Source organism: Nothobranchius furzeri, chromosome 1 (assembly GCF_043380555.1).
Source record: "Nothobranchius furzeri strain GRZ-AD chromosome 1, NfurGRZ-RIMD1, whole genome shotgun sequence".
Lineage (NCBI taxonomy): Eukaryota > Metazoa > Chordata > Actinopteri > Cyprinodontiformes > Nothobranchiidae > Nothobranchius > Nothobranchius furzeri.
In genome coordinates, this window is record NC_091741.1 from 84,009,957 (window position 1) to 84,034,403 (window position 24,447).

General features: G+C 40.2%; 1 protein-coding gene across 5 annotated transcripts; it reads left to right on the plus strand.

Annotated features, from left to right (window-relative positions):
• Window positions 1–3,933: 3,933 nt before the first annotated feature.
• On the plus strand, window positions 3,934–23,000 carry rab41 (RAB41, member RAS oncogene family). Of its 5 annotated transcripts, XR_008562878.2 has the most exons (9): window positions 3,934–4,076; window positions 5,144–5,202; window positions 12,207–12,260; window positions 13,114–13,219; window positions 13,508–13,619; window positions 17,665–17,758; window positions 18,092–18,185; window positions 20,618–20,684; window positions 21,061–23,000. XR_008562878.2 is itself a non-coding variant. In XM_015948975.3 (8 exons), exons 1-8 carry the CDS (start codon window positions 3,998–4,000, stop codon window positions 21,123–21,125), a joined length of 636 nt encoding a protein of 211 aa, XP_015804461.1. In that variant the 5' UTR covers window positions 3,934–3,997; the 3' UTR covers window positions 21,126–23,000. The 5 variants fall into 5 exon arrangements, 4 of the variants coding, with proteins under 4 accessions (XP_015804461.1, XP_015804452.1, XP_015804445.1 ...); XM_015948975.3 differs by lacking the exons at window positions 13,114–13,219; window positions 18,092–18,185 and adding an exon at window positions 12,578–12,683; XM_015948966.3 differs by lacking the exons at window positions 13,114–13,219; window positions 17,665–17,758 and adding an exon at window positions 12,578–12,683.
• Window positions 23,001–24,447: the final 1,447 nt, after the last annotated feature.

Sequence of the window (24,447 nt, forward strand, 5' to 3'; positions counted from 1 at the left end):
GAGGAGATTCTAGTCCACCATCCGGCATCTCAGGAGGGGAAAGCAGTGCGCTACCAACAATAGTATGAATGATGTGCTGCCAAACTCCACTCGAGACATTGTGGATTGGTGGAAGAGTACTTTGACGAACTCCTGAATCCCACGACACGTCTTCCAGTGAGGAAGCAGAGTCAGAGGACTTTGGGTTGGGCTCTCCAATCTCAACCGGTGCCAGAGCTTGGTCCGCATTGCCGGCAGTAAGTCTCGCTCATTTCCAGTGAAATGGCTGCCCTTTTCACTGATTCTGTTCATTACTTTTATGGACAGGATTTCTAGGCACAGCCAAGGTGTTGAGGGGATCTGTTTTGGTGGCCTAAGGACTGAGACTCTGCTTTTTGCAGATGATGTGGTACTGTTGGCTTCATCAGAATGTGATCTCTGGCTGTCACTGGAGCGGTGTGTGAGTGGGAAGCAGCTGGGATGATAATCAGCTCCTTTAAATATGAGACCATGGTCTTGAGTCAGAAAAGGGTAGAATGCCTTGTCCGGGTCAGGGATGAGGTCCTTCCCCAAGTGGAGGAGTTTAACTATCTTGGGGTCTTGTTCACAAGTGAGAGAAAGATGGACCGCAAGATCGACAGGCAAATTTGGTGCTGCGTCTGAAGTAATGTGGGCATTGTACCGATCTGTTATGGTGAAGAGAGAGCTGAGTTGGAAAGCAAAGCTCTCGATTTATGGGTCGACCTATGTTCCAACTCTTACCCATGGTCACAAGCTTTGGGTAGTGATAAGATTGCAGATACAAGCTGATGAAATGAGTTTTCTCCACAGGGTGACTGGGCTCTCCCTTAGAGATAGGGTGGGCAGCTTGGTCATCCGGGAGGGGCTTGGAGTAGACCCACTGCTCCTCCACATCAAGAGGAGCAAGTTGAGGTGGCTCGGGCATCTAGTTAAGATGCCTCCTGGACGCCTTCCTGGATTAGGTTTTCCAGGCACGTCCGACTGGGAGAAAGGAAGACCCAGGACATGCTGGAAGGACTATGTCTCTCGGCTGGTCAGGGAATGCCTTAGGATTCCCCCGAAGGAGCTGGCCCAAGTGGCTGGGGAGAGGGAGGTCTGGGCCTCCCTGCTCGAGCTACTGGCCAGATGGATGGATGGATGGATGGATGGATGGATGGATGGATGGTTTTTGTGTGATTACTTTCAAAATCCTCACATCTGCTCTGATTTGGAAAGCTGCACAGTGGCTGTCACTATTTGCATGAGATAAATTGATAAACCTACGTAAGAAGTGGACTACCTCATTCTACAAAAGTGCTTATATTTGAGTTATTTGTTCTATACATGATTGCTTGCTGATTTAGAGAATTTAAAGGGGACCTATTATGCAAAACTCACCTTGTGAATCTTTTTTTATGCTACCATGTGGATCTCTTCAAACACTACAAATGTGAAAAAATGTATCCATCCATTTTCTGTCAGTGTTTGGTTTTAGGAATTGTGTGCCTAAAACAAGCTGTTTCAAAAAATCCCTGTTAATGATGTCACAAATGGGGAAATTAAAATAGAACCACCCCTCACATCCAACCAAAAAGCCCCTCCTGGATATCAGCATTTCTCAGTTTATAGACAAATTCAGTAAGTGATTTGTGGGTGTCGCCATCTTGCTGCACCACCATTGCCGCAATGTCATTCATTTTGCTGTCATTGTAAATTGACCCCCTAGTGACAGCATGATGATTACCTGGATTGATTATATTAGACAGTGGCAACCAGTAACTGATGAAGGTATATTAATTCAATACCAATTTTAATTTATGAATTAATCATTTGTTTGAGGAATAACAGGAAAGTTTAATAGGGAGATAATAGACTGCACCGTTAAACATGGTGCTTATAGCTTAAGTGTGCTGAAGTTTGCAAGCTAACAGTGACATTCAATCGTTATGGACAGGCTATGTGACATAAAAAACAGAACACAAGTTTGTGTTTTGTTTTAGATATTCAAGAATACTTTATTTAACGGCTGACGTCTGATGACCAGAAAAACTGCAGCTACAGGTCTGTGATTGAGGGTCAAAATGACACTAGCTCGGAATGGGTCAGGTAAATTTTACACCTCCAGGTTGATTGCACTGCAGGCAGAGAGTGCTACTGCAGCCATGCCTCAGTGCTCCTAAGGTGAAGAAGGTTTCAAGCAGGGTTTAATAGGAAGGCCCTGCATGGACAACGATATCTTGCACAAGATTTTTTTTCCAGATCTAGAGTTTTCTGCTGTATACAGAACAGCTGACGACTGCACACATCCTCCCAGCTTTCCTCAACGTTCCTAGACTGCTTACTTTCAAAAGCCTGCTTAACACACAGCGCCTATGGCTGCCTGACTGGGAGCTACCATCGCAGTAATGGTGGGGATCGACTTCCGGTTATTTTTGCTGAATTGGTCAGCCTGAGCAATGAATGAATGAATGAATGAATGAATGAATGAATGAATGAATGAATGGATGGATGGAACCTGAGCAAGGGATGAGTGGGTGTGGCCAGCTTCAGCTTACGTTCTTAAACATAGTTTATGCTTCTGCGTCGGTACAGAGACATGCAGCATTATTATCCATCCTTTCAAGGGCTCTCCAGCAGGCTCACGAGGACGGACGAAGTTGAGCCCATTTTTCTAAACATCTGTCGAACGAGACAGAGAATGCATGCTTGTGACTGGTCAGGATGCCATTTTCATCAACAGCACCGCCATTGCCCCCTCAAAAACATAAAGAGAGCTGAAGATATCTAGCAGCAGATATGGAGCAGCTCCACCCTCTGTTGTCCTGATGGGGAATTGCTTTGCAACACTCCCCAGGAGACGGAGAATTCCAAGAGCAAAACGTTTCAGTGTCAGTGAGTGTACATCTCTCCCTTGTGGAGCTGACACAGAAGCATAAACTGGGCTTTACAGTGACAGAGCCCTGAAACTGCTTATTGTGGAAAGTACTGAAACTGTCAAGCATAGTAATGCTGAAGTAACTTTACATGAAAGGGATTTTGTGCAAAAAACTTCATGAACATGTCTTGTATCGACCATAGAACTATTATAACTACCGTATATAAATCATGTGTTCTCTTTAATTGTGTTGTTAAAATATTCATCTCCACTTGATTTACAGGACAGACATCGCATTTGAGAACATAGACGAATGAGAAAAAGGAAAATCATCTTTCTTACCAAAAATACAGAAGACAAATGATCTGTGAAGAAGCACAACTCTGTGTCATACATTCACTCCTATGGTCTTGTTACTCCTGTATATACATTTTTGTAAATTACATTAAAAGTTCAGTTACTTCCTGATATTTTTTGAATAGCGTTACTAATATAATCGTGTATAGCTAAATGTGTACTACATGTCAAGCATGTATTTGTGCAAAAAATTGTTTTAAATGTAGAATGTTGATTGTTGTATTGAAGCAATTTGAAAGGATATATATTGATGTTATGAAGTGAATACTCAAATAAACTCGTATCAGTCCTTTGTCATTTTGCATAAAATATATGCAAAACTGCAAATATGTTTGCAGTAGTAATAGATTGCAATATACAGTAACCCTTGGTGTCTTTGACATTTTAAAAGGCCTATAGAAAGCTGCAAGAAAAGTTGCTCAATATCAATTTTAAAAACTAAAGTCTTCTTCTTGGAAACAAAAAGGGGAATGAAAAAATTTGAGATGAATCAATGATTTAACTTAAGTCAGCTGCTTAGTAAACGATCCATTTGTGGTAAAAATCCATAGAAATGTACATTTTCACGATATAATAATAAATAAGGGATCCTAATATAAAAGAGTAGACTCTTACTGTTGCGTCTCGCTGTTTGCCCCTTGGTTGCGCTATTTCACTGCAGTCTGAGTAAGAAAACAAAAGCGCTGGCTTGTGCAGGAGAAAGATCCTCGGTTTGGTCTTCTCCCCGGTCTAGACATCACATCATTAGCCACAAGTCTGCTACTTTAGCTAGATATTTTACACAAAATGTCCACCACGACCGGCGGCGGCGAGTTTGGCAACCCTTTAAGGAAATTCAAGCTCGTCTTCTTGGGTGAACAGAGTGGTAAGATGGAGACGACTTCATAACAGTTTAAATGTCGTATTTAGAGAAGTTAGTGTCAGCATTAGCTACCTAGCGTCCCGTGTTGGCTTGTCTCTTGCCAGCTGGGCCAAGTAATCAGATGAGCATCAGTGACTAGCAGCGATGTGGAACAAGATGTCAAAGTAAACGTGTTAGAGATGACGCAGAATAGAAATCTACCAACCTATTATTTCCACATTCGCGCTGATAGGATTTGGTAGCTAGCGATCGTTAGCCGACTGCGGCTCACCAAGCTAGCCTAACAATTCACTGTTCATTCGAATACAAAAACATCTTACAACGGTGATAAATGACTTAAACTGTTGTATCAGTGACATTATTACACATTTGTTTGTTGCCAACGTGGAGCAATTGCAGTAATTTAGGGTTGCTCATGCATCACCACTAGCTAGCTATAGCGTGATGCTAAAAACGTAGCTAAGTTAGCCAACTGTGCTTATGGACGTTAACTAATATTAACTTAATTTTAAAACATGGGCCATTATTTTGGTTATACGCATGCTAACGGTTTATTTAAAAGGGCTCTCTAAAAATCTAGGGGAAATTAAGTTTTAATATCTTAATTTGACATTTTAACAGGTAGCTAGTAATTAGCTGACAGCATCTTCCAGAGCCACGTCGGCTTCTGTGTCCAGAGCAGCTGGGCTCGGCCTTTTTCCTCTCCGAGGTCATCTTCAGGCACTAAACCTCACGCTGCCATGTGTGGTCGTATTTTAGTAATGTTCTGTGTCATGTTATGTTTCTAACATCTTATGGAGCAAAAAGCTTAGAAGCAGTCGTGTGAATCTATGAAATGTTGTGGCTCCACCCTCACTGCCAGCTCAGCGTGTGGGTTCAGCTGTTCTCTGCATCAGTGATGGGAGCAGGTTTACTCACCCAGTGACATCACTGGCATTAGGTTTTATTTCTGGGATTCCAGCAAAAATATGCATTAAAAAATAGATTAGGTATGCATCTTTTGATCATCTTGCAGTGTTACTAACTTTCCAGCTGCTGAACACTTGACTTGCTTTGTTTCCTTCTTACAGTTGGGAAGACCTCCCTCATAACCAGGTTTATGTATGACAGCTTCGACAACACTTATCAGGTAAGCATAGATGAATCGTGACAGGCCATTAATCCTGGTCCTCAATTATCCACCACCTTGCATGTTTTATTTGTTGCTGTGCTCCAACACACCTGATTTAGTGGTTTAATGAAGTCACTGAGTCAGATCGGGTGGGTTGTAGTAAAGGTCTGGAACAGACAGAAAAGTGACCAGTGTTGGAGATCAGGTGTATATAAAGTTATAGATGTTATAAAATTTTAAACATCTTCGCACAGATGTAATCCATATTAATTAATCATTGCAGTTTCAGACGTTTATTGTTCAAGCTGTGTTGTTAGCCTCTGTAATGCTTCATTTAAGCCGGCATTCCTAAAGAGAAGAGAACGCTAACCCCTCATTTACAGCAAGTGTGGAATGGATGTAGACCTGAATCCATGTGGCTTCCAGACAGACTGCTGCTTACACTAACTGTGGATCGTGTGCTGAATGTCTCTGGAAAGTTGCTCACAAGTTCACGTGATAACAACTGCGTGTACAGAGAGGAGCTGGTGCACAAAAGTCACTCTTGTCTTCTCAAAGCATAATATACTGTGAAACAATATCCCGGTCATGAACAACAATGACAGAAGTTGGACAGCACAGGTGTTATTTACAAATAAACCTAGCTGGAACACTGGATCATGTAATTTCTTCAACTTCATGACAATCCGCACGCAGCATCCGGAAAAATTAAAAACCACGCAGAAACATTCCAGAGCTCAACATCTTGATCCGTCCCGCACCACAGCCAATGGAAATGCTCTGATTGGGCTCGGCGATTTTTGGTCTTTGCGACAGCCACACAGATTCTCTCTCTTGTAGTTTTTGTTGATGATTACTAATCAAATCAAATTCTAATCTTGGTAGAATGTCTAAAAGGTTCAGACTAAATCATTTTTTATTATATTACATGCTGATTAAAATTTTCTATTGTAAATAATGCAGTAACTCGTGTCTCATCCACAACTTTCCTCACTTGTAAATTTAGACTGCTGCTTTTGTTTACAAGCATAATAAAAGACAGATAAAACAACTCCACCCACTTGTTATTTAAACCTACATTCAAACACATTTATGTAAGACAGTTTGGATGGGATACACTAAAGATGTGGTTGACTGAAGCAACATTTTTAATAATATTTCTGATTATGATCAATCACTCTGAGGTTTATGCAGGCTGAACATGAAAACAGTCTCCTACACATCTCCTGCATTAGCTCCTGATAGAAAATAGATGGTGAAACTCTAGGATTTAAAAATCCTAACAGATCTACATCACACTGTCACTTATCATTCATGGACACACCCATCTTGACTCATGATGAGAAAGGCTGTTGTTAATTTGGCATTCAGAAAACTAGAACCCGTCTCGATTATTAGAAACTAAATATTAGCATTAGCAACTCGGCCACACAGTAGAAGCTCCTCTAGGCAGCGCCGGCACTCCGCACACCACGCACAGCGTGTAGGGCACCACGCTGGGGGAGGGGCACCAAACGCAAGCTTATGAAAAAATAATATATATATGATAAAGACAGATTTCAAGATGTGCTAAGCAAGTTAACAGCATGTTTACAGAGAGAAAACAATACAAAAAGGAAAGGAGATGGACCGTGTCCACTTTTCACTCTCTGTCCGGGGCGTCCGGACTGGGGGTTCTTGTTTTGATGAAAATGTCCGGCTCTTCATCCAGGAGCAGGGATCGAATTATGGGGGAGTTGTATATCCTACACATCCAGGGGAGCTGGAAAAAAAGTTTTCTACCTTTATGACATCATTTATGGACTCTTTTGAGCAGAGAGCAGACAGCGGCACAACGCTGATCGTTGTTGCGCAGCACTCCAGGCTGCTGCGTCCAGAGCTCCAGGCAGCTGCTTGTCCAGCACACGGTCCATTCTCAAAGTGGTGCAACCAAAAAACTATAATTTACACACGATCATTGATGTCCGCACATGTTCTCTACTTTCTGTCTAATTTGTGCCTGAAGCGCTCTGCTACTGCGGAGCTCATCACCTGTGCTGTGGTGATTTCACCTCACTGACGCAGCATCGAAACGCGCTCTCCGCTTTGCGGTCAGGAGATCCCTTTGATCTGCTCAAAAGTAACTGATGAGGTGAAAAAGTAAGAATCCAGGCAGCAGTTTTTCTGGAGAGTTTAGAGGAGATGCAGGAAGATGAGAGACAGACAGGACAGGAAAATAGTTAAATAAAAACAAGAAAACAAAACTTGTTGAAAAGTGTTGAAAAATAAAATGTAGATTTATCTCCACTACACGTTTTTACCTGTATAAAACAATAACAATACACATGTAATATTTATACATCTGATACAATTCAGATCACCTTCAAAACTCAGTCACACACCCAGGGCCGTTTCAAGACATTTTGGGGGCCAAGGCAAAATGACCCCCCCCACACACACACACATCACCACCACCACCCCATAACTGGGCTCCCCAGAAGCCTCTGTGTAATTCATACCCTCTCCAGTAGTGTTAGTTATATGGTGTTTATAAAAGCCCCTCAGACATTACTGACATGTTCTAATATTATCAGATGAAAAACTAAATTATCAGACATGCTGTCTCATCTGCTTCTTTTATAAACTTGCAAAAAGTAACAAAACCATTTGAAAGCCACTATTTGTGGATTCTCTGAAAGTTTCCATGGAGTGTGTGACAACTTATTTTTTCATTGATCCTATCGTCTAATCTCACAGCTGAAACAAGCATCCTTAATAATCTGTGCACAGGAAGCGTACCGATGCTGTAGTAAAACAAAAGGTATAATAATTTATTATTAATAAAACCTTGTTGCAGCACTAAAGCAGAAAAAATGAGATTTTACAATAAATATGCTAAATATTCACATATGAATTGTTTTAGAGCCCTTTAATTGGCAGAATCTGATATTAATTTAGTTCTTACAAAAAATGAGTCCCAAAGTGGTTTGTGTGGCGTTGCCATAGTGTGACATCATAGGCACAGATCCCCTGTCCTCTTGTTTGGAAATGGAAATATGGTCACCCTACATTAAACAAACTGTCCACCCGGGCTTTTGCGCTGCACAGAGACGCTTCGCTGCCTATGACTGAACGTCAGTTGAGAGTCAGTCTCATGCAGACTGACCAATGAAGAGAGGGCCTCAAGTTAAGACCCTCTCCTCATTGGTCAGTCCACACGAGGTGGGTCAAAGGTTACCCTGAGCGGGTTTCATGATGTCAGGCATTCAAGTACTGAGTATATTTACTGCATATTACAGTAAAATATTCTGTATGTGACCATATAATGGTGATCCTTGGGTCGTGATGATGGGGCCCTTGAATATTGTTGCCCAGGGTACAACAAAGTGTTAATCTGGCCCTGCTTATTGGGCATTCATTAGTAGCTGAGTGAGAGAAGCTGAGAGGGAGAGAAACTCAGAGAAGCTTTAGAGCTTTTTTACTGCTGGAGAAAAAACGTAGCAAGTCATCATCTTCCTAAATGCAGTTATTCTCTTCTGAATCAGCACTTCTATAAAGAAGAAGAAATAGTTAAATGCAACAAAGGGAAATATCCTTTTATTCAGCCTGTTCATGCGACTTGTATCAAAAAATAAGTCTGAACAGTGTTAAAGGTTGTTCATCTAAAAATAGACCTTGAAGAGTTTGAAGATTTTTTTGTTTTAATAAGTTCATCTTAAAACATCTTTCTCAAGTAAAATAAAGTTTCCTCTGTGAGGTCAGGTAGGCCCATCTGTGCTGTTTTGCAACAGAAATAAACAAATGAATCATATTTGTCCACCCAAATACTTGATAAATATCACAAAAACAGGAAGGACAAAAACACCATCAAGGTAAAGTAAGAAATTTTATTTTTAAATAAGCAGCTGTTTGTGATTAATCATGAGTTAACTATGGACATGATTTATATCATTAAATAGCGTATGTGGCCTATAGGCTATGTAACTGAGATTTAATATGAAAAATTAGATAAACCTATTTTCAAATTAGGTATTTGCTCTATGTTAATATATATTTCATAAACATTTATGGGCCAAGGGGAACATCAGCTGCTGATGGTATAATTTGAAGAAAAAAGTCCATTATGCTAACCTCCTCCCTTCATATTCAGAATTTTCTAGTTGTGTGTATATTGTGCCTCTCTAGTCCTTATTAAAGGTTAAATAGTTTTGAATTTAGTCATGCCACATGCCAGTGATTTATAAGCCAATATAAACCTATAAATAATCTATTGCAGTATTTTTTTTACCATGGTTTAAAACTTTTATCTTATTATAGAATGAATATGACAAATTATCTTTTTGTGTTTGAATGCAGGCTCAATGAGCAAGTACATTCAAGGAGGAGAAGGGTTATCATTGGAGAAACACACGTGCCACAATCTGTGCTTGTGGTGTGTGGACCTGTTACATAGTTCTAAATAATAACAATATGGAGTTCCTGTGTTGAGTATGTTATATTATGTAAATATCCATCCTACTTTTTGGAAATAATAAGCAGGTTGTGCATACAAGAGAATTAAAGAGTATTTAAGGCGACATACTATGTATTATTGTGTTTTTTTTTTCTTTTGGTGCCTTTGTGCTTTGGGCACCAAAATAGCAAGCAACGGCCCTGCCTCTAGGCTTGTGTTATTTGTAGAGATAAAACATCAGTGTTGCAAGACAGTGGTAAAGCCACATTGCTGTTATCCAATCTGAGGCGAGATGACAAAATATCAGGAAATAAGACTCCAAATCCTGCCGTGTTCTGCCACTCTCTGCTGCAGCAGACTTGTCCCTGCTGATCCAAGCGCTTCTGGGCTTTTTTTGACCTGAGTATGACTTGCAAGGCATTCATTCCTACTAGAGACCACTGCAAAAGTATTGATTGAATGAGTTTTCCACACATTTATTATAACTTTCAGGGTTTTTCCTGGCTCAAATTGAGGCAGAGGTGGTACCATCCTGACCATGCGCCAGCACATGCATACTCTGTGCATTCAACTGCCTCATTTTTTTGAAGGCAAATTATTTTTTCGTAAGTGTTCTAATCAAAGCTTCTGTTGATTAATTGACAACGTTTCAAGTGAAACAAAACTGGATTGCTGCTAAAAAATATGAAATAAAACAACAAAATTATCAGGCTGAAATAACAGACTCTTATTATAAAAGGCTCAACAATATGCATTAGATTGGTGTTTAGTTCCCTTTTTCCCATCTGATATTTAAAGTAAAAAATATTTTTAGATATTTGATCTACATTTCAGTAACATTTTAGCTTTGTATTAATAACACTTGTCTTAGTCAAAGAAACACATAAATACATCCAGTAAATTATAATGCATTTCATTAACATGCATTTGTGTTAGAAATGGTAATAACATATAATTTCTGCTGTTAACTCATTCACTGCCAGCTGTTTCCTGATCACTAACGGCCTTCGCTGCCAGCGTTTCTCACGAGTCACAGAACGTTGCGTGCTAGCATGATGTCGATGCCAAAACAACCGAAACCAAGAGGAGACTCACCTCTTACATCAGGAAGAAGCCGCGTGTTTTGAGCGTTATCCGTTCTTTCATAATCCGTTGTCGAATTGTGATCGGCAGACGCTTTTCTGGTTCGCGCCTCACTTTTTTTACAAGAGCGGCCCAAAACGACCTCCAAACACATGGATGTGTTGCTTCCTGATCATGTGATCTGTGACGTATGCGGATGAAGATCAGCTTCAGGGCTGAGATGTTTGTTCTCTCAGCGCGGGGGCTCGTTCCGATGCTCAAACAGTAAAAAAATGCAAATGACGACTTTAGTCGTCATTGGCAGTGAATGGTTGGATCTAAAATGACGACTTTAGTCGTCAATGGCAGTGAATGAGTTAACATTGTAATGATGGCATGTCTATTATGTATGGGTTGGCAATAATCCAGTTTAAATTATGTTCAAAGATAGAAGCGTTTGTGAATTATACTACAACGGCTTGCCTAAGCGCTTTTCGGTGCACCGCTGCTGATACAGCGCCCCTGTAGTGGTGTAACGCTGCAACTGCAGTTAAAATAACATCCATATAGCTGGGGGCAGAGTGAAATCAGGCTGGGGCGGCACAAAATTAGCTGGGGGTGGCTGCCATGCAAATTTGAACGCAGGAAATACCCTGACTTTAGCATAATAAACTGAGCTATATTTTTTCTTATTAATTTATTTTTCTGATACATGTTTATTATTTTATCTTGGTTGCTGGAAAAGCTTTTATTATTTTCTTGAGGTGAGACATATAGTGATGTCCTAGGAGTTTCTTACTGCATGTGTTGCCTGCATGTTTTCTTTTACCATTTGATGATTGTATGTTTTATTGTGAAAACAAATGCAAAACAAAAATAGCCTTAAACTAGCATAGCCTGAGCTTTGAAAACCTGCATTTGAACAAAGACGAGACAGATCAGCAGCAAACAACTGGTACCTGCTGTAAAGCATGGTGGTGGAGGGATGATGGTTGGGGCTTGTTTCCACAGGACCTGGCTGGGCATCTTGCAGGATGATATATTTGTATATATCTCCTTGCCAAAGTACGCTTTGAGACAAATATTTTGGGACAACAGCCTAGATTTGGTAAAACCTGAAACTGATGACATCAGGAACTGTTGGCCGAAATTCCCAAATAATGTGTGTCTGAGAAGTCTGATTTAGTCTGAACTATTGCCCTTATTTCCTGATAGATACGCCGTTATGCTGAATATGAAATGGTTTGCACTCACATAAAGCTTTTTCAGAGTAATCTTTTGATGTTTACACAAGATGTGGAAAACTGGTTATTATTGTTCCTGTTTATTACAATATTAGGATATGAAGATGCTCACATTTTCTCCAAACTAGTCATTGGAGCATCTGAAATCAACATAAAAAATACTGACCCACACGTAAATGAACCTTTATAATACTGAATATCTCTTCTTTCTACCTGCTGCGTTCAGTCCACGTTATACTCACATTTGGAGGACATAGTCTAAATGCACGTTGTTTGTTTTACAGGCAACAATCGGCATTGACTTTTTGTCAAAAACCATGTATCTAGAAGATCGCACGGTAAGTCCCATTCTACCATGTTGTACTGTGTTCTCATCATCCCACTGGTGAAGTAACAATACTGCTAAAAAGCACGCATCTGCTTTTTGTGTAGTAGCCACCATTTATTTCCTGCTCATCGTTCACATTGTGGTTTTTTACACTCTTACATTTGTCATTCATTTAAATAAAAATGTGATCACATATTTATATATAAATATTTAGTTCCTATCATTATTTGTCAAAATTTTGTTTCCTTTCCATCCCCTGGCTTGATCATGACATTCCCCCCTTCCCACGCTCCCTCATTTGTATCACTGCCGGCCGGCTGGCCACAGATCCGGCTGCAGCTTTGGGACACAGCCGGACAAGAACGTTTCCGCAGCCTCATCCCCAGTTACATCCGCGACTCAGCGGCCGCTGTGGTGGTTTATGACATAGCCAGTAGGTATCATGGCCTTGCCTCTCCTTGTTGTCCTTCGTTCATGACATAGAAGGGCAGAGACCCCAGCATTTAGCAGTTGGACAGCATGAGAGGCCTGTTTGCATCCGCTGTGGTGATTAAAAAGCTCTGGCCAGAAGGGTCTGCTTTCTAAATGCTGTCACAAATCAAACTGATTATCAGTGTCTGTAACTGTCTCAATAATACCTCAGCAGGGTCTCCTTTCACCAGCCTTGTATGTATAACAGTCATCATCTCTCAGCCTTCTGCACTTGAAAGAATCCCCCCATTCCTCCACCAAAGGCAATTACATTTTCTTTGCTGCTTTGCTTGCAAACTCTTGACATCTATCCCATTCTCCACTTCTGCATTTCCTCCCCTGCTTTCCTGTATCCTTACCCTTTTTGTGCTCTTCTACGTTCCAACCCTCAGGTCCGACTCCAGCTTTGGGACACTGCTGGACAGGAGCGTTTCCGTAGCCTAATTCCCAGCTACATCCGTGACTCTACCATTGCTGTGGTTGTTTATGACATCACCAGTGAGTCAGGGCTGTACTTCTAACTTTCCTGTAGGGGCTTTCTAACTGTAAGAAAAACAAAGTTTCTGCTTGTTTTTCTGTCATGATTTCTGTGATAGTGTTCAGGATCCTCTTGAGAACTTTTCTTCTTCATGCTTTTCTTCAGAAAACGACTGCCTACTAACACACGACTTGCATAAGATGACCTGTTTTTGTAAAGAAGCTAAAAGCTATTGAAACATGCAGTGTGCTTATGTGGCCTGAATGTCTGCCGCGTGCACTAAATTGGTCTTTTGTTTTCATTTGCAGATCTTAACTCATTCCAGCAAACTTCTAAATGGATTGATGATGTTCGAACAGAGAGAGGAAGTGATGTCATTATTATGCTTGTTGGGAACAAAACAGACTTGGCAGATAAAAGGTAAAAGATTGTGTGAGAACTGATTAGTTCATTTTTAACGCTGCTCACTAAAAAGCCATGTGGGTTTTAATTTATACACTTGTAGAAAACAGGTGGTGTTGCAGAGGTGTCTCAGCCATTCTGAAGTGTATTTAAAGCTTCCTGAATAGGTTTTTTTTGTCACTGCAGACATTTTTATTAGCAAAAATAGAGAGATCGCATATGTGTTAACAAGGGCTGCATTCCACTTCTGCAGAAGTTTTCCTTGACAGAACCCTTGCTAATGCTCCCGTGTCTCAGTTTGTAGTTTGGGCTGTTATATGTTTTTGTTGTTAGTCCTGAAGCAGACAAAATTAACAGAGATAATTTAGTTGTTGGTTTTTGTTTAGAAATTTAGGAAGTTTATTTTTAATATCTCGATCCAGACTTCCAGTTTGTGGCGATAACGCACTACAACGTTGCTCACTTACTACCATATAACAAACAGAAGAAGAACACCTGTGCTTACCCTACTCTTTCCAGTCAAGAGGCAAGGCAAGGCAGCTTTATTTATAGAGCACATTTCAAACACAGAGGCATTTCAGTGCGCTTTACAATTATCAGGACATGATATGAAAACACAAATGAAAATACACATAGATAGAATTACAGTTTAGAGCTAAAGGAGAAGACCAAGTTACAGTGCAGATTACAGTGGTCCACAGACATCATATATGTTGACACCCCATGGACTGGCACTGCCTATTCGAGCTGGCGTACCAGCGGGCCACCATCTTGGATGGTTTCCCATTCGCCCCCAGTGCATTTATTTCTACTGAGGAAGGTGCTTACCCAACAAAAAAAATGCACATGTTATTATCCTTTTTAACAAAATAAGACACATAGAATGGCATGATAGTTAAAGTGACAATGTGTAGTTTTAACCGTTAATCTCTGGAAATATCCATCAAAATGTTGTTGAAAATTAATTAAATGATGCCCAGTTGTTGAAAATTATTGGCGGCATTGTAACATATAAACATAAAAATCAGGTCTAATATACATCTGAGTCTCAGGGCGATGTCATATTAGACGCCATATTTCCTTCAATGGGAGCCTGTGAGGACAAAACGCATTTACTGATTTGTAACAGAGGTTACAACACTTTTGCCAATCATAAACATTGTTGTTTTACACATTTACCTCTTCACATTGCCTGTGTTGAAAGGGAGTCTGATGCATACAATCTGACAAAGTACTTTCGAAAATTGCGCTCCCAGGGATTTTTGACCCTAATGGCTACCATTGGTAAGGTCTTACTTAACTCACAAATACTGCTTGTTTGCAGTGATTTAGGTATGTATTGCCCCCATCTCTAGAGAAAATACACACAGTCAGTTTAAAATACAAATATAATTAAAAAAAAAAAAATATATATATATATATATATATATATATATATATATATATATAGGGTTAAGTGTCTTGCCCAAGGACACAATAGCGGCATTTTCTGGTGGGAGCAGGGATCAAACCTGCAACCTTCTGATTACTGGACAACCCGCTCTACCTCCTGAGCTACTGCTGTCCCTGATAATTGTTTAAACAAAGTTATGCAGGTGCATAAATTTGGGCACTGTTGTCATTTTATTGATTCCGAAACCGTTAGAACTAATTAATGGAACTCAAAACTGGTTTGGTAAGCTCAGTGACCCTTGACCTCCACACACAGGTGAATCCAGTTATGAGAAAGAGTATTTAAGGGACCAATTGTAAGTTTCCCTCCTCTTTGAATATTCTCTGAAGAATATCAACATGGGGGTCTCAAAACAACTCTCACATGACCTGAAAACAAAGGTTGTTTACCATCATGGTTTAGGGGAAGGATACAGAAAGCTGTCTCAGAGATTTCAGCTTCTGTTTCCACAGTTTGGAACATATTGAGGAAATGGATTGGATGGAGATACTATGCGTCATTCATCTATTCTGCACACTTTACACAAGGAGATGCTGTATGTGAGAGTGAAGCAGAGGAAGCCTTTTCTCCACCCACAGCACAAACAGCTGCTTGAGGTTTGCTAAAGCACATTTGGACAAGCCACCTTCATTCTTCATTCTGGAATAAGGTGCTGATGAAACTAAAACTGAGTTAGTTGGGCACAAGGGGCGTTATGCATGGAGGAAAAACAACACAGCGTTCCAAGAAAAACACCTGCTACCCACAGTAAAACATGGTGGTTGATCATGCTGTGGGCTGTGTGGCCAGTGCAGGGACTGGGAATCTCGTTAAAGTTGAGGGACGCATGGATTCCACTCAATCTCTGCAGATTCTGGAGACCAACGTCCAGGAATCAGTGACACGGCTGAAGCTGCACCGGGGCTGGATCTTTCAACAAGACAACAACCCTAAACACTGCTCAGAATCTACTAAGGCCTTCATGCAGAGGAACAGGTAGAACGTTCTGGAACGGCCATCTCAGTCCCCAGACCTGAACATTATTGAACATCTATGGTGTGAGTTACAGAGAGCTGCAGAAGCCATCAGACCTGAATGAACTAGAGATGTTTTTTAAAGATGAGTGGTCCAAAATACATACAGTATCCAGACTCACTGGAAGCTATAGGAAGCGTTTAGATACTGTTATTTCTGCAAAATGTCTGTTATTTCTACTAAATATTGAGTTTATTTATTTTGTGGTGCCCAAATTTATGCACCTGTCTCATTATGTTTATAAATTATTGCACACTTTCTATAAATCCTATAAACTGTTTCACTTCTCAAATATCACTGTGTGTGTCACTTATATGAAATCTTTAACTGAAACTTTTTATCGTAACAACCAACGGTTTATTTTACAGAAACAATGATGACAGCAAATAAGCATACACAGGATTGACGAGTTAACGACTAGACTTAGTGCTGCCCAGACTAAAGTGGGCTAAGAAGGTTTTTTTAATACATTTATCAGGGTATCTGTGGGTCCTTAAAAAGTCTTAAATTAGCTTTTCCAAATTTAAGGCCTTAAAAATCCTTAAAAATGACAAATAATACTTAAATACAGTTTCCAAAGGTCTTAAATTTTCAAAGACCCAATAAACAAGATTCTTTTATTTCTATAAAATTTTCGTGAATTTCTAGTCAGTGTTCAGCATTTTTTGTGTATGATGTTGGCGTAAGCGGAACCGTACACATTCAGTTGGTTGTGAAAGGGGGCTATTTTTAGATGCGCACATTAGCTGGTTAAGCTAGTGGGAGCTTGCGCCATGGGGAAGTGCAAGTTTAATGGTAACTGGATGGTTAATCCCATGTTCGCGACGTGGTTAGCACCGTTTCAGGCAATAGCTGGAAATTATAGCTTAAATTTAATTTTAAAAATAGCTTAAATTTGGTCTAAGTGGCCTTAAAAAAGGTCTTAAAAAGTCTTAAATTTGGCTCCCTTAAACCTGCAGATACCCTACGTTTGTTTCATTAAGGATTGTTTATTTAAGCTGATGCTGTTCAGTTAACTACATTGGACGAAGTTCTTACAGGTGTTTGAATTCAACGTGTTTTCAGTTTGTATGTGCTTGAACTAAATGACATTTGCTGTAGCCTAATGGGCAAGGAAGGGAAATGATGAGTAAGAGCATATTTGTATGGCTCATGTATCTGTAAATCACCACCGTTAAAGTTCATGAAAACGTTGAAAACTCTGCTTAAAGATGTTTGAGTTAGTTGACTATGATTGTGTACCTTTATCACTGAAGTGCTCCTCAGAATGGCTGAAATATCCCTTTAGGTTTATTAACCGTACCAAATCCTTGAACCCCAGTGTGTTTCCCTTCACCCAGGTTTGCCTTTTACCAGTCATCGTTATGTTGCACACTCCAGTCTTTATATTAATGACTCGAATACTTTTGTTTCTTATCATTTGAACATATTTCTGTTCTGCCCCTGTTTCTGTTGCCTTAGTTTTTGGTTCCTTGTCTGCCTTTCCACATCATTTAGATTTTGTTTTTTTTGTTCTTTTTATGCATGTGTTTCCCTTCACACACCCCGTCCCCGCCTCTCTTTACTCCCTCCCCCTTCCACCTGGGACCGTGGCAGGCAAGTTTCTGTTGAGACGGCAGAGAGGAAAGCTCGTGAGCTGAATGTGATGTACATAGAGACCAGTGCCAAGGCTGGTTATAACGTCAAGCAGGTTTGTGTTCAGCTACAGCAGGCTCCAACGGAGACTCGTTCTCTGGTTTCACAGGTCAAAATGTCCTATAGGTCGGGAAGGGTGTGGAACAGGAATAGTTGTAGTAAAGGAGTTGTGTTGTGGGTGAATGATTTCCTGCTCTCTCCTCTTTTCTACTTTTGGATTAAGTTTTAAACTAACTTCTCTTTTTCATCCAAAAGCAGTTCTGTGTTAAGCTTTCTCTTCTTGGTGTCTTTGTCCATTTCTTCTCCCCTTTAATTGTCCTCTTTGCCACGTTTCTTTTCGCATCTTTCCTTTCGTCTATCTCCCCTCCTCCTGCTTGTACCGGAGCAGACAGATCACCACGGAGGAGGGCGAGCAGAGAGCTAAGGAACTGAATGTCATGTTCATTGAAACCAGCGCAAAGACTGGCTACAATGTCAAACAGGTAGCATGTTTTTTCCCTCAGAGTAGTTCTGCTAATCCTACCTTCAGTAGCTACTTTTCACTTCTTCTCTTCTCCTCTTATAACTCATCAGAACTTGTCTTTTTCATCTCATGTTGAACCTTTGAGTGTGTAAAACTTCATGAATTGTCTTCTCACCCCCACAGGCCTTGCTTGTAGAGAATACTTTTGTTACAGCTGCAGCATTTATTCCTCCTTTTTTTGTTTGAGTCACCAGAACTTTGTCAGCTTTCAAAAATATTTGTGGGTAAAAAATTAAGAACGTTGGGAGGCTGTGTGAAGTAGAAAAATAAGTGACAATTTACAATGTAATGTAAAATGGAACAGATAAATCTTAGATTCAAGGATAAAATAAAAAATGTGTGTATATATATATATAATTTGCTGTGATAATGGAATGCCTGAAATATTTATTTGTAAAATTTTTGACACAGAAATTATATTAAAGGGCAACATGTAAGAATTCTGCAGCAAAATCATCACAAAACAGTAATGTCTCAATCATGTTAGAAGGAAGGTAACATGGAAACAGATTTAATTCTCAGCCAACTGAGGGGTTGTCATTTTTTCACCTTTCAAAAAAAATAAATAAAGAGGCATGTAGTTAATGTTTATATCCTTGAGGTTGCAGTGCGTCCACCAAGCTGACGCAACAGAGCTGGGATTTGTAATTCAACTCCAGCAGGCAGAAAGCTCCAGGTTTGTTTAAAGAACTGAAGCCAGTAAACAGGAGCGACTCAGAAGTTATTTCTTGTGCCCCTAAGAAGCCACGTCATCTTTGTTTTACATGGGTAAAGCAGGCTAGAGGCTAACAATGCTAACAGTGAGTTAGAGGCAAATAGTCATCTCTAAAAATATCTCAAGCTATACCTTTTCAGTTACCAACAACTTGATTTTACAGTGAAATGTTTGTGTGAAGTGTGTCAATCATAAGGTTTTACTTCCTTTAATGAGTCGTTCAGAACTAAAACAGCAAGACACCAAACAACCTGTCAGGTGAGATTGGCTCAGCTGATGTTTAGCGGAGGTTGCTTGTAGCGTGGCTGTGTGACCAAGACGCAGAGTGGCTGGTGTTGGGTTATACAGAGCACGCGGCTTTAATCTGGGAACGGCGACGCAGCGCTCGGAAAGAGCCAAGACTGAGCGGCAGTTCCGAATAAACAAAGAAGCTGACTTACTGGTGGTAGGCAGCGAGGAAAGATCTCTTTCCTGGTTTGAGGGCTGGTGAGTCTGAGAACTCGGGTCGAAGTCTGGCATGGACGATGATTGAGTGATAACTCAGCGGCGGCGCTTCCGTAAATAGAGTTGGCGTGATGACGCTGTCAACTCATGCCAGTGATGGGTATGCTGGGTAATGTAGTACTCCGCCAGTTAGGTCCGTAGGGGGTGGTTAGGAGGAGGAGTTCGTGACACAACCACACGTCCTCTAATGTCTGACAAATATTACAGTAATAAGCGTAGTAAGTGCTCCCTACCGTAAAACACCCAAGAGTGCTAACACCAGACATAACAATGTATTTTATCTACTTATCAACTTACTGCGTAAGACTCGTCTTCGCTTGTCATCTAGAAGTTTCTGGTTCTGATCTGTAACTGGCAACAGCCATGAAACTCTAAACAGGAGAAAGTGATTCCAGTAACCAGATTTGACCTCAGCATGTCATTCTTGCATCATTCTTACACATTGCGCCTTTAAACCCTAGTTGGTATACTACTTTCCCCTGAGGTTGATCACAGAGCAACGTCCAATAAAATCAGTCCCTAGAAAGTTATTTTGAGCCTTTAATTTAGTTGCAAACATCATTTGATACTGAATTTCTATTTTAAATATTATTTTGATTTAAACTTGATTGTCTATATTTCACACAGCGTCCCAACTTTACTAAAACACTTGTCATGTTGTTTAGTAGCGATAAGCATGGTGACCTTCACTTGTGTGCTTTTTTATCTACTTGGAATGGTTGTCACATTTTGTGTCAGTGCTGTTTGTCTTTGAGGCTCTTCAGGGAAAAGTAGTGAGTTACAACTTGTAACGTTTGCAACAAAAAACACATTTAGTAAAAAAACTGCATTCATGGAAAACCTGTCAAAGTAACAGCTTTCAGCTGAGATCCATTACATGGAGTTATAGCTGTTTTTGTCAAATGTCGAAAATGACCATGGGATGTCTGCCAGCACCCTCCACTACTACTACATGACATTTTAGCAGAAAATCTTAAAAGCTGACTGAGTTTTAGCCGTTTTTGGGTTCACTGATGTTGCTTCCAGAAGTCGATCAGCTGTAATTAGCCTTTCAGGAAGTTTCCAGAAATCAATAAAACAAATTCCTGTAAGGATTGATAATGATGCCATACAGTTTTTCTTTAAATTCAAGTATGTGATCAGCTGATTAACTACATTTCTTTGCTTGCTAGCTGTTCCGCCGTGTTGCTGCAGCTCTGCCTGGGATGGACAGCACACCAGAGAAGAGCAAAGAGGACAGTATCCTTTTGGAGTTTGGTTTAGGTGAAAGTCAACTTTAGCATAGAGGTAAAGCTTAACTCTGTTTAAAAAATAATAAATACAAAAAACATGTGAACGGGCTGGCACACATCCTCTACAGTGAGTTTTGGGGGCTTGTTCTAGAGAACTTTAGTTTTATCTGCTTCCACTTTCAGGTCCTCAGTTCTGGTTGTATAAAAACTCTTGAAGGAGTGGGGATTTCCTGCAGCGGTGGCAAAAACTGCAAAAAATAATCAGGTCTGGAAGCACATTGGTTTACTGAGAAGTTTAACAACAGAACTGGTGAGGTAAGCACGCAGCTCTGAGGGAAATCCTGCTACTCACGGAGTATTTTGCTTAACCCAGCCCACCTCAGTGATCGACATCAAATTGGAGAAGCAGCCAGAGATGACTGTAACCGAGAGCAGCTGCTCATGCTAGTACACCTTGTCCCCACCCAGCCTGCCCCCCAACACCTCACACACACACACACACCAACAGCTTGTCTCTCAGTGGCGACTCTCTCCACCCGTGGCACCCTGCCACTGGGATAAAGAGCCTATCTTTTGTTTTGTTTTTTCTCCTCTTTTTCAACTCGGTGACTTTTCAAAGTAACCATGTGGATGTGCATTACTGTACTGAATCAGATTATCTTTGGGGGAAAAAATTGTTCAGATGCAAACACTTAAAACAAAGATGTTAAATGATACGTTCAGATTTTTATCCAGTTGCATGACACTGTATATGATTGCAGACCGACTTAGCTAACCTCTCTTGAGTTATTGCACAGTTCAGATTCTTAGTGCTGTTACTCTTGTCGATGTAAAGTTGTAAACTGCTTGGGATCGTGTCAATTAATACCAGGTTTAATTCTCTGCCAAGTGTTTATATATATATATATATATATATATATATATATATATATATATATATATATATATATATATATAAATTTCAAATAGAAAAGTTTTCCTGAAGATGTTCTTTCTCTCAAGCTAGTCATATTTCCTCTAATTTTAGGGAAGTGAAAGCGGAATCTCACCAGTCAGTTTGCATCATAAAGCCGCGTTTGACTCAAATTCCCTTTTTTAAAGTCAAAAAGGATAAATGGAACCATTCTTTTTTCTGTCACAAAAATATTGAAGTCTTTATAGAGTCAAGCTGCCAAACTGGAATTGTGACAAAGTCAGTCCATTTGAAAGATTTTGCTGCCAAAAAAATGAGTTAACAAATGACAATGGACTGGAAACCATGAAAGGGAAGCCAATTCCAAAAAAAACAAGAAGGGTTACTGACCTAAACTTTGTCTGCATTGTGACTTTTACCAGCTATCGATGTTCAGATCTGCTGCACGCGTACTAACACATCTGAGGAGGAGTGTGAAGTTGCTCAAACGCATTTAGCTCGTCCCCTCTGAAGGACAGTCCTTCACTCCGATCGCTAAAGGACGTAGCCACCATGATAGTTTGTGTTGTGTTGATTACACTTGTTGCGAGACGAAGCAGCATGTTCACCATGCAGGATTTCTATGGATAAGAACACAGATGCCTTGCTTGTTTGTTCACTATGTTGTGCACTGAATCAAGCCACAATATTGTTAAATATCAAAGGAGCCTGCTGACCGGTTTATGGCTTCACCAGTCGTTTTGTAGAGCTGTTAGATAGACATCCTCAGATACAGCTAATGCTTACTAACACCCTTGCTATTTAAAAATAAATAAAGAGTGCAGAGAAGTTAGTTGCAGGATCCTTTACTGCGTTGCTTTTGCCTGTGCAGGACTGTTGGTTTTATGCATTTATTTATTTTGTAACTTACAGATGACATTGTACGCTTGACCAAAAGTACAGATGCTGACGCGCATGCTAAAGGGTTGTTTTTTTATTATTTAATTTATTGTTTGCGTGTCTGCTGGGGTAATATTTTTTTCTCCTGTGTGTATATTGGTTTACAGTCGCAGGTAAAGGCTGCACCATTTACACACACACACAGTTTAACACCATCCACAAACGACACCAGTCGTTGGCTGTTGCTTGTTTTGAACCGCTCTACAACCAATTAGAAAGTTTTAGGTATTTAATTGATTCGAAATGAAACATTTTATCACGAGCAGCTCTTCTATTGTCACTGACTAAATAACGCAGCTTTGTGCTATTCTGAATTGTGTCTGTCTATTTGAAATATGATGTCTAATCGTGTTTAGCAACGTTTGTGTGAATAATGTACTATTACTATCTTATGTATAAAAAAAGGAGAGTTAATGAAACACAAGTGTAGGCCTATCACGTGGAATTAAATAAAGATATTTCACCAAAATACACCATGTGTTATGTCCTCACTAATAAAGATGTTTTCTGACACAGTCGGGAAACTCTGAATCCTGTTGATCAGTTTCGTCTCAAGCGGCTGGACTGAATGTGAAAAAGCCATCTTGTGTTGGTTGGTATGTGTTGTGCGTCATCAAAGCTAAGTGAAACCACTCCATCAGTGGTATGAAGGGTTACAACAGACAGGCGTGGCCAGATATTACCATGGGATTGTATTTAAGAAGTATCTAGACTTCTGTATGGTTTTCTTGGTGAATGTTCAGGGTGTGTGACCGGAAGAATTAAAGGCATGGACTAAGGTTTTATAACTATGAGAATACACGTTTGCCTGGGTGTGTGTGAGACAGTCGAGCTGTTTGAGAACAAACGTCAGACTTGTGAATGTGCCCCAGTGAGCAGAGTTGTGCATAAAGGACTTCAACAGCTTACAGCTTTCCACCTAAATAATGGTTGTATAAGCTGCTGGTCCAACATAAAGAAACTCATCCAAACTTATTCCCCGACTACAGCTGTTTTCCCCTGAACTCTAGAGGGCTTATCTACAGTAAGCTGGGACAGCAGCCTTATCCACACTTATGGACTCCTGAACTTTTGCTTCAAAGACTCCTTTGATTATTTTCACAGTTTATGTGCAGAGTGACAACAACAAAAAAAAAACTTCCACAGGTGAAGAATGTTCTTGGGGACGTTTAGATCCGGTTTTGTTAACAGCTGAAATGTGGGTTTTGTCTCACAAATATAAAGGAACTGCTTTTTGATTAGGTTTGCTACAGCTAAGTTTCATTCTCGACATAAACTGGAGGTCGTTTTAGATGCTGAGTCGCAGAAACTTACTTTAAAACAGTAAATAAAAGGTGTGATTCAGATCTGTGGTGCTTTATTTTTATTTATAGATTAAAAACCTCATTTTCTTGGGAGTCCTGGCCACGGGGCAGCCAACGTTACAGTAGGTTTCTATCTGAAATGTAGATTTGTGAACAACCTCAGTTTGTAAAATCAGATTTGTTCTGATTGGATTGATGAGGTAACTACTAGCAGAGTGGGGCCAGTTCTGCGTGGATTACTACAGTGTCAAAACAACACGGATCACACAATGGTTTAGCAGTTAATGCTTTTATCACCTTTTTTCTGGTGGAAATAAAAACTTAAAGATCATTTTTACTCATGTTTAATACATTTGCAGTGGTCTCTAGCAGGAATTAATGCCTTGTGAGCATCGAGAGTCGTTTGGGGGGTGGGGGGCTCTGGTATGCCTGTTTGAGGACAATGAAGTAAGCTAAAGGAGGAAGTAGCTTCAGACGGCAGGATTTGGAGTCCTATGTCCTGATATTTGGACAACTCTTCTCTGATTGGATAAAAACAACATGACTGTACCACTGACTTGCTTTGCTCTGGAACGCTGTCTGCGATGTTTTACTTCCACCAATAACAAGCCTGA

Bases quoted from the DNA above. Each gene is read 5' to 3' on its own strand.
- rab41 (XM_015948975.3), top strand. From the start codon at position 3,998: ATGTCCACCACGACCGGCGGCGGCGAGTTTGGCAACCCTTTAAGGAAA. The intron at 4,077-5,143 runs GTAAGATGGAGA...TCCTTCTTACAG, and splicing joins CTTCTTGGGTGAACAGAGTG to TTGGGAAGACCTCCCTCATA. The intron at 20,685-21,060 runs GTATCCTTTTGG...AGCCCACCTCAG, and splicing joins AGAGAAGAGCAAAGAGGACA to TGATCGACATCAAATTGGAG.